Source organism: Pogona vitticeps, chromosome 14 (genome assembly GCF_051106095.1).
Source record: "Pogona vitticeps strain Pit_001003342236 chromosome 14, PviZW2.1, whole genome shotgun sequence".
Taxonomy (NCBI): Eukaryota; Metazoa; Chordata; class Lepidosauria; order Squamata; family Agamidae; genus Pogona; species Pogona vitticeps.
This window is the reverse complement of record NC_135796.1, coordinates 9,130,147-9,139,780: the sequence shown is the minus strand read 5'-3', so window position 1 is coordinate 9,139,780 and position 9,634 is coordinate 9,130,147. Positions and strand designations below refer to the sequence as shown.

The 9,634-nt window shown below is 42.7% G+C and overlaps 1 protein-coding gene and 2 gene segments (V, D, J or C); 1 reads left to right on the top strand and 2 right to left on the bottom strand.

Annotated features, from left to right (window-relative positions):
* The window catches only part of LOC140702678 (Ig lambda-1 chain V regions MOPC 104E/RPC20/J558/S104), a 255,235-nt gene that overhangs the window by 21,798 nt on the left and 223,803 nt on the right, over nucleotides 1-9,634 (bottom strand). The gene's annotated exons all lie outside the window — the stretch shown is intronic.
* The window catches only part of LOC140702671 (immunoglobulin lambda variable 2-23-like), a 276,893-nt gene that overhangs the window by 217,504 nt on the left and 49,755 nt on the right, over nucleotides 1-9,634 (bottom strand).
* On the top strand, nucleotides 189-5,306 carry LOC144584758 (immunoglobulin lambda variable 2-23-like). The segment is given in 3 exon segments: nucleotides 189-1,112; nucleotides 1,273-1,605; nucleotides 5,007-5,306. Coding segments are annotated over 3 exon segments (384 nt in total).

Below are 9,634 nucleotides of genomic sequence, written 5' to 3'. Positions count from 1 at the left end.
GGCCAGGGCCTCAGCCTGCAAACACCTGGCAATTCATGGGTCAGGCTGGCCCTGATCCTTCACTGACCTTACCAGGGCCATGTAGGCCAGATCCTGACACAAAGTTACAATGTTAGCACCTGTGCTATTGCCTCTTGGCATGCTGGATACTGAGTGACCTACTAGCACCCTTGTGCAGTCTCAGGGGACAACTGAACGGGACAGCCAACATGAAGAAGACTTAGAAGTTAGGCAAGAATGATCACATGAGCCTCCATGAACCGTGGGGCAGTTAAATTTACCAGATTCTAATTTTGTTGCATTTCCGAGATTAATGTGTATCATTAACCTCTATCATTGCTATCAATATTATTTTTACTTCCATCGAGGAGGTTATGTTTTTGTCGGAGTATGTGTGTCTTCCTTTCTTTTCTACTGAAGTTGTACAGATTGTATACAAATTCCACAGACTGCATACAAATTTTCCACTGCTTTCATTTATGGGGTGGGTTTTTATTCCCTCTTTGATTTCATGACCCTTGGTGGAGGTCTACGCTCTCTGAGCGCTCTTGCTATTATTGTATATATCTGTATGTAATTTTTTTCATGGCTGCTCCGTTTGCAGTATTGCAGCAAGTGGCCCATGGTAAATTCAGCTATGGAAAATTTCTGTGGTGCCCCCCTCTTCCCTTGATGCCCCCCCTAAGCATGTGCTTATTGTGCTTAATGGTTAATCCACCCGTCTGTTTGGTATTCAGTTCTTCTGAAGCCTGGTTCTGTAAGTGTTCCAGCAAGAGACCAAAAATAAAAAAAATTAAATTAAAGTTCTTGTGGCATTTTAAAAACCAAAAATAAGCAGCCACATGATTAAAGGAGACAAATCTTTTAAATTTCTCAGCCCTTCTCCTGTGTTCATTGGCACAGTGCTAAGAAGGACAGCTACGAATCTTTGCAAGGCCAGTGAGCAGAGGCCACATTTGCATGAAGGGGCTGTTCTCTGGTCCTGCAGCGTTTAAAAGAAGGAGGTGGAGATTCCGTCCAGGTATCTTCCTGAAGCAAAGTCAGACGCCTCCGGAGAGAGCTCACCATGGCCTGGGCTGTGCTTTTTCTCGCCCTCCTCAGCTTCCTCTCAGGTAAGTCTCTAGAGAAGAGACACCCCACTTCACAGCTACACACTGGTTTTCATCACACGTTAGCCACAGATACTCAGCACATATACTTAACACTTTTGTGGTGTTTCAGAGAACAGAAAATGTGTCAGGCTCATGCTTTTTGCTTCTTCGCCTTCCCAAGGTATCCGTTCACAGCTGAGAGTGACTCCGCCTGCCTCGGCCTCTGTGTCTCGAGGAGGAACTGTGACGATTTCCTGCATCAGAAGCAGTGATGGGAGCTGGGATTCCGTCTTCTGGATGCAGCAGAGACCCAAGCAGCACCCTCGCTTTGTGCTCTATGGTTCCAGCACCCGGGGAGAAGGGATCCCGGATCGATTCAACGGCTCAGCCTCTGGGAACACTGGCCGTTTAACCATAACGAATGCCCAGGCTGAAGATGAGGCAGATTATTACTGTGCTGAACGGTTTAATACTGTTCAAATCTTTGGACAAGGAACTCATCTCACCGTCACTGGTAAGTCATGTATTTCTCACATTCTTCCCTTCCCTGTTAAAATATTTTACTTTTTTCACCCTTTCCTCTCTCTTTATTTTCTCATGACTTCATGTTGCTCTTGACTTTTGAATTATTTCATTTAGGAGCAGCCATTAATACGTAATAAGCTTTTCATCATCCCTGGAGCAAAGGATTTCAGGTCCCTTTCTTTCCTGTCTCCGTCTTTCTGCAACGAGCTGCGCAACTAGTAGACATGTTACTGTGTTGCAAAGCAGCCAAGAGGCACCTTAAAGGCTAGCAGGCTTCCTTCGGCATCATCTTCTCTGGATGTCAGACACTCAAAGGCATCTGAGAAAGGGGGTCGCTGTCCACAATCCTGATGCCAAGCACCGCAAACAGAGAAGGGGAACGTGAGCTTTGCCCCTGGATAACAGAATCTGAGAGCAGCAAACTCTTGAACCACATCTACTACTGTTAAGGATATATAGAGCAACACCTCCAGAACAGATCCATTTTCCTTTTCTTTTTTGAAGTGTCCCCTTTCTTTTTGGAGAGGGCCAGCCTTTCTTCTCCTCCTCGTTCGTGGGGGGGGGGCAACACTCACACCCCAGGGTGGAATGGAGGGAACATGGATCTTCTTGCCTCAGGTGCCCAAATGGTTAGATACGCCTTTCCTCATGGCAAGGTGGACCCATATCCCCTTGCTCCTTTTCTTACACTGGGGAAATGGGACAAGGCTTTTGGAAGTGTCTTTTGTGGCTAAGCCCAGATTCCAAAAGAACTTTATCAGTCAATGCAAAATAGAGCAAGAAAATGGAATTTCAGCTGAAGTCCCTTTAGCTCCCGAGACGATGAGATCTTTTCATGGGATTCCTATGATTCGATTGCCACCAATCTAACATAAATGACTCTATTAAAGAGATACATTGATGGGCAGTTTGGAAATCCAAAGCAATGAGCTTTTCATCAATCCATCAAAAACAAGGCAGGAGAATCGCCTTTTTATAAGATAGGCAATCTACAGCTGTTTATCGGAAAGTTACAGTATGTTTACACAGGAAGAGGGAGAAAGAGAGAGAGAGGGAAGTCGACTTTCTGAATGAAATGCAACTGACCATGAATGGAGTTACAATTCCATTTTTGGAGTGAATGTTGCCTTCTGCTTAGGTTGGTCTTAGATGGCCAGAATAGAGCTGCTGAAGAATGCCTGCAGCTACATCTCATCAACTGCACGAACTGCATCTCTCTCTCTCCACCTCCTCCTGTTGGAAATCGACAGCAACAGGCTCCAGTTTTGATAAAAGAAGGACAAGTATTGATGACAAAACATGACAGGCAATAGATTAGTTTTTTAAATATAAAAGCGAGGAAGTGTAAACACTAGCTCCCATCTTTTCAAATGTCAAGGAAAAATTGGTGGATGTATCCCCCTCCAGCTGACCTCCTTATCCTGCAAACTGTTAAGAATTTCCAGATAGAAGTGTACTGCATTTTGTCTCTTCTAGGCAATCTTACGAGAGTCTCTTGCACAGGGTTGCAGCCATACATGCCCATTAACAACACAGTGCAAAAGGAAGCTCTTCTCTTAGGAGGGGTTGCTTCCACGTAAAGGCAGAGCACAGACGTTTTACTTCTTTGGAATGGAGCTCCAGAGACCTTTGCCAGCCTTGCCACTGGGCACCCGTCTTCCCCCAGATTCCCCTGACATGTAATCTAAAAAAGGAATTTTTCCACACTGTCATAATATCCTCAGCTAAAGGGTTACAAATGTGGCTCCGGGAGACTGCACAACTTTTATTTAAGATTTATGCCTATTCGTATCTCACACCTTGGTGCCTTTCTCCAGTAACACAAGGAGAATAGTTGGGGAGGGCTCATGTTGTGTATGTGTCAGGTGGAGTTCCAAACTACGTTATAGCCAAAATTCTAACTTAAGGGAGCAAGTTTTTCTCCACCTTAGAATCTTAGAAGCTCCTTGATCTCCTGAAGGACAGGTTTTCCACCATGGGATTCAAACTGCCTACATATTGTGCTGCTTTAGACTACGTAATGGAAGTCATGTGACCAATTGCTCCATCAGTATGTCTATTGAATATATCATGCTGGCTGGGGGATTCTGGGATTTGTAATTCAAAAGGATTTTTTTGCCAAACTCCAGACATGTAGTTCCTCCATGAAGAGCGTGGGAATTCTTGCATATGTACGCAAGTGATCTCAAAAGACACAAAGCAATCTCAGCTCACAAATTCATTATCTGGTCATGTGCTGGTGAGAATCCTATTCCTCCCTTAAAAGCTAATGTTCTTGGCATTTGGGTCTAAAGAAGGTTGCTTAACCTTCCTTAGACAGCTAAACAAAAGCCCTGCTCTAGTCAAATATGAATGCACGAATCTCTTGTCCAGTAGATGTAGAATTTGTTTCTTGTAAGAAATTTAGAATTCATTGTTTATGTGATGGCTAAAATCCTGTTCCTCAGCACAGGAATTGCCCTAGAGTAGACCTATTGAATCAATAAGGGACCGTTGAAGCTCTTCCTCCATACGCTCTGTTGCTTCTATTCGTAGTTGTTACTGACTTGATCCTCAAATGTCACAGGTGAGGGGGTCCACTTAAATCAATAGAACGTACAGAGGAACGGACTCACTGTACATTCAATGGGCCTACTCTAGTGCGATAAGTGTCAGGAACAAGATTCTAGCCAAAGAAGTTCTGACTATGTTAAAATTCAGATGTATTAACCTCAAAGATTTGGATTACTTTTTAAGTTTTAGTTAATTATGCCATTAGAACTTGTAAGGATAAGTAAGCGAATTCTGAACATTCCCTTGTGACAAAAAGACCTGCAATGGAAAGATATTATTTGTGACATTCTAAGATGGGTCAACAGCAAAACTGGCTTTCACATAGACTGACTTCTTTGTAAAGTCCTTGTAAAAGGGTGGAACTACTTGAGTAGCAGAGCCAAAGTTCTACTTCTTCTCATAAGTTATGTTCTAGCAGGAATCCGACACAGAGCTCTGTATTTAGGATGATGAATCATACAAATCTGGCTTCAATGTACAGAGGCACCTCCAGAGGAATTGTTGGTGGACTGAATCTAGAACTTCCAAATGACTGTAGAAGACATTCCCATTCCAATGAACTTTCTATTGAGCCCTTTGTATGGGATTAAATGTTGAAGGATGAGGAGGTCTCACTTTTATTTACCACTTCAGTCCCACAGTTCTCTACAGACACACAGACGTCCACAACAACTCTCTAAGGCCATTTCATGCTTACTTGAAATCCTGTCTCACAATATTTTGCTAACTCAGAAGGCTTTCTGTCCACGAGCACCAAGTCTTCGAATCAGATTGCAATTTCATCAACTGTTTAATCTCTTGCACAAGCAGCTAACAAACTTTCCCCATGTGTTGCAGGTTAGCACGACGGGAAGACCTTCGAGGAGGAGGTGAAGCTATCCAGGCTGTCCATAAATGTTGGAGAGCTCGGATTTGGCTCTCCCGTGCCTGGCTCTAGGGAGGAATCATGCTTCCTTCATCAGCCAAACCCTAATGCGAGTTCGTCCATAAAGGCACATTCCTCTCCTATGCAGTTCCTTTTCCCCATCTCCTCTTCTACTATGTAATTCCTTTTCCCTTCTCCTCTGTTCTCACTTCAACTTTCTTTCCATATTGGCTTCTATTGTTAGCACATTAATAAAATGTTGATCCATTTCATTGGGGCCGTTTATTGGTCAAGAACTAGTCAACTGTAGGTCTTTCAATAGTTCTAAAGGTTGTTCCTGAGATGTCATTTGATTACTATCCATCTCTTTCTTCTTGTTTTCATTTCTGTTTTGCTTTAATACGAGCAGTGACATGATCTAGGGACTCAGATGCACAGAACTCAATCCCATACCAGAAGTTCTGCTGCTCAATTGCTGCTCAACTTTCTTAATGCTATTTAAAGAAGACTGGTTGCCTCCCCAGAGCCAAGGATGTTTGAAGTGACCCCAAAGCCTGCACATACATTTCTACAGAGACGAGGAATGCCCTTCTTCTTTTTCAGAGTAGAGCCACCTGTTTTGGAGATCATTACTCCATGTTTCTGACCATTCCCCTTAATAATGAGAAGATGGATTTGAGATCAGGATGCATGCAGGATCCCTTTCAATGGGTCCTTGAAATATTCCCCAGTAGTTGGGGGGTGTCAGATCCTTTATGTTACTGGCCATAGCAAAGCATTCCGGATATGTCCATTCTGGATTATTTGTGAAGCTTCTCTGGGCTAAATTCGTGTTAAATTAGAGCATTTCCTAAAAAGGAATGAGCAATGGGGGAGGCAGGATTGTTCGTTGCTAAGGCTTCAGGTTACTTGAATTCAATACTCAGCCTCAGAAGCATCCTAGGTATCACCAATGGTGAACCACTGTTTGAACATCTCATGAACATGGAAAACCGTGTTAGAGTCAACATTAATCAGAAGTGAATTGGCACCCATAATGTAACAAAGCAGCAGAAGAGATGGGGTAGAGAGTAAGTTGTGCATTGACTGGAAACTTGTCATTAAAATGCCTTTTTCCCATGCACATATAGAATTTCCTTGTTTTTTAAATAATATTTCTGAAACAGCAACAGCTACTACAACATAGGTTTTGATATTAGATATGATCCCATTTCCATCAGTGCTAAAAGTCTGCCTTCATTTTGTACTCTGTACCACCAGTTGGCAGCCAACAGACACAACACAACAGTCCAGCTTCTCATGAATTTTAATATCTGATTCCCAGCTATCCTTCAGCTTTTGATTCAAAGGGTTGTGTTTTCTATCACATACACCGCTAGTTGATGGACATCTGAGGGTGGAGAGGACTCATGGTTCCCCAAATTTATGAGAGATCCTCTTTTGGAATGTCTGGATGGGGAAGGAAGTGACAGCAACATAGGGCAAAATCCTGTTGCTTGGTATACTGATTCACACCAGAGTGAGCCCATTAAAGCATTGGGAATTTCATTTATCGGTCCTATTCTAAATGCAATTTACTATGCAAAGAAAGTCACATTTAGAGTAGATCGAACTGAACTTACACAAGTTGACTCATCAATACCTCATTGATTCGATGGGCCAATTCTAGTGGGATTTCTGACACTGAGCAACAGGATTTTTCATAAGTGACTCACATAATGCCCTGGTGTGCCCACCAACTGCCCAAAGGCTTCGGCATCTGTCTCTCCCCAAACATAAGACGCTTCTTAGATCAGAACAAATGCCCCTCTCATCTCGCTTCCTTTTCCCCACCATACATACTTCCAAGACCAATATGCATCTAAGAGGTTTACAAGCAGAACATGAAGAGTAAGATCTTGGAATTCTACCTTGCTGGTTGACAACAAGCATCCCTACACCTTCATCCTCTTTATGGAGTGGACTCTACAATCACTCTACAATTAGGAACATGCATTTTACCTGTGTCACAAGGATAAATACTTCCTGCTTGTTATATTTGGAGAAATGCTAATGGTAGCTATCAATTAATAGGATCCCCTTCTTAAATACATGGGAATCCAATAAGGATTTCCCAATAAAGTTCCCTCTAAGCTGTGGCGTGAACGTGTTGAATGCATGAAACCCCTTTTATTAGAATTTCAATCAGTAGGTAATAAAGTATATTCATTTTGCATTTACAGTATTAATGTGTCTTATGATGTCCTTTGCTGTTTGTTCTTCTTAGGATACAAAAGATCTAGTAGGCACCTTTTTGTGACATTGGTGTGACTTTTTTTTTAAGGGATAAAAAAACTAAGATTATAGATAGAATCCTGCCAGATCACACCACAAGGGTCCTCTAAAGCTAATGTAGGAATTCATTCTGTACTGAAAAAGATATCAGTTCATTCAGAGGATAGAAACATGAATGCTGAAGAGGATAAACTGTGCATGCATGCTTACACACGCACACAAACACACGCCTTGTCCTCTCTTGCACTATAGAGGCCATGCTGGGGGGGCATTCTGGGGGAATGAACCCAAAGAAATAACCTTGTCAAGCTCTCCATGAGGCAAAGGAAATACCGTAATTTTTTTTGTGTATAAGATGATACTTTTGTCTAAAATATTTTGATTAAAAATGGAGAGTCATCTTATACACACATAAATAAGGAGGGGGGAGGGATCAAACTGCTTTGATCCTGTCATGACCCAGTTTCCTGTGAGGGAGAATTTGGTCAGTCGGACAGAGAGTAATTGGAAATCTGAGTACCCCTATGCAGCTGGGTGAGTCCTGGTACAACAAACTTCTTCTTACAAGTCTGCCTAAAAAGATATTTACTGACCCTTAAGAAAGCTCAGCAGGAAGTTACACATGAGCTTTGTAGTCCTAAGATCTACCTGGCTCTATTAGGTAGCTTAATGTGGCCTTGTTTCCCCCTCAGGTTATAGCTAAGACAGCTTCATTGTTTCAAGAGACCAAAATATTTTATAACTGATCTTTTTATTGAAAAAATATAGATTTACAGAATAAGGTCAGTTTGATGCAAAAGCATAGCAAATAAGCATTTTCGAGGCTTGTTACAAATTACAATTAAGGCAAATAATTCTCTTTTAATTACGATAGCTCTAAAAATCCCTAAAAGCTTCTTTAGGGTAGGAAAAAGGCTTAAAGCCCCCCTTCTCCTTTTCCTTGACGCCCTACATCTTTCCCTGTCCTTTCCCTGCACGGGGCAGCAGGCAAAAAGATCTAGAAAAATCTATGGTTCCATCCAAAAAGGAAAAATAGGAACAAGATGGAACACTGCACATGGCAAAAGTTCCTTTTTCTACCTTCTTGGCTCCTCCTGTCTTCTTGGTCTCCCACGCTATCATCCAATCACGGTGTAAGGTGATAGAAGCTGTCCCCTCCTTCTCTTCTCACGAGAAACGGGTGTTGTTTTTCTCAGTCTATTGTCTTATCCGCCATAACAAGTGTCTGGTCTTCTTATCTTGTATTGGCTTGTATCCGCAGCCCTCTGGAAATACATTCCCATCCTACAAAATCATTCATTCATAGAACCAATATGGAATCCATTTCACATTGTTCACAGCGACATATCCCATCTTTAGTACATGATTTAATCCACATACAGTGGTGCCTCAATTAATGAGCGCACCGTTTAATGACGAATCCGCATAGCAACGCATTTTTTGCGATCGCTAATGCGATCGCATTGCAATGTTTTAGGTGGCAAAACATCACATTGCGATGATCGGTAAGCGTTTCGCTTACCGAACTTCGCATTGCGATGTTTAGAAAACAGCTGATCGGTGGTTCCAAAATGGCCGCCGGGTGCCCGCAGCATTTTCGTGCCCTGCCCTCGCTTACCAAGGCATCGAAAATAGCGGCCGGATGGGGAATCTTCGCTTACCGGTGAGTTTTCCCCCCATAGGAACGCATTAAATGGAGTTTAATGCGTTCCTATGGGGTTTTACGTTCCGTATAGCGATGTTTCCGGATAGCGACGTTAATCCTGGAACGGATTAACATTGCTATGCGGGGCACCACTGTATTCTGATCCATGACATGTCCCTTTTTGTGAAAACCATGGAAGTTCTTCAGCTAGAAAGAGTTTGTAAATATTGGAAATGATGAACTAACTACATATCCAGCCCCAGGGGGGAGCTCTTGGTCTACAGTTTGGGTGCAGGAACCATATAGCAAACACAGAGGAAGCCAAATGCTCTTGGCACTGAGCAAGATGGAGTTCTGCAAAGCTAAGGGGCCAGAAGAACTGTTTCTTGGGTAGGAAAGGGCCATTTGTACTCCCATCAGTCATGCTCAGTCCTTACTCTTCTGACGCTCATCACCTGTCCTTTATTTCTGCTCCACCCTCCTCTTCACCATTGTGGCTTCTCTTCTCTGAAAAGTGGAATGGAATCTTTAGGGTTGGGATCATTCCAACCTTATTGCACTCTGGACCATGAGGGACAATAACTGGAATTATAAAATGGTGGTTCATTGTTCTCCATGGCTGGTGTCACATAATCCCACATGCGGAGACTAGGCCAGTCTATAGGAAGGAACTCAGAGTCG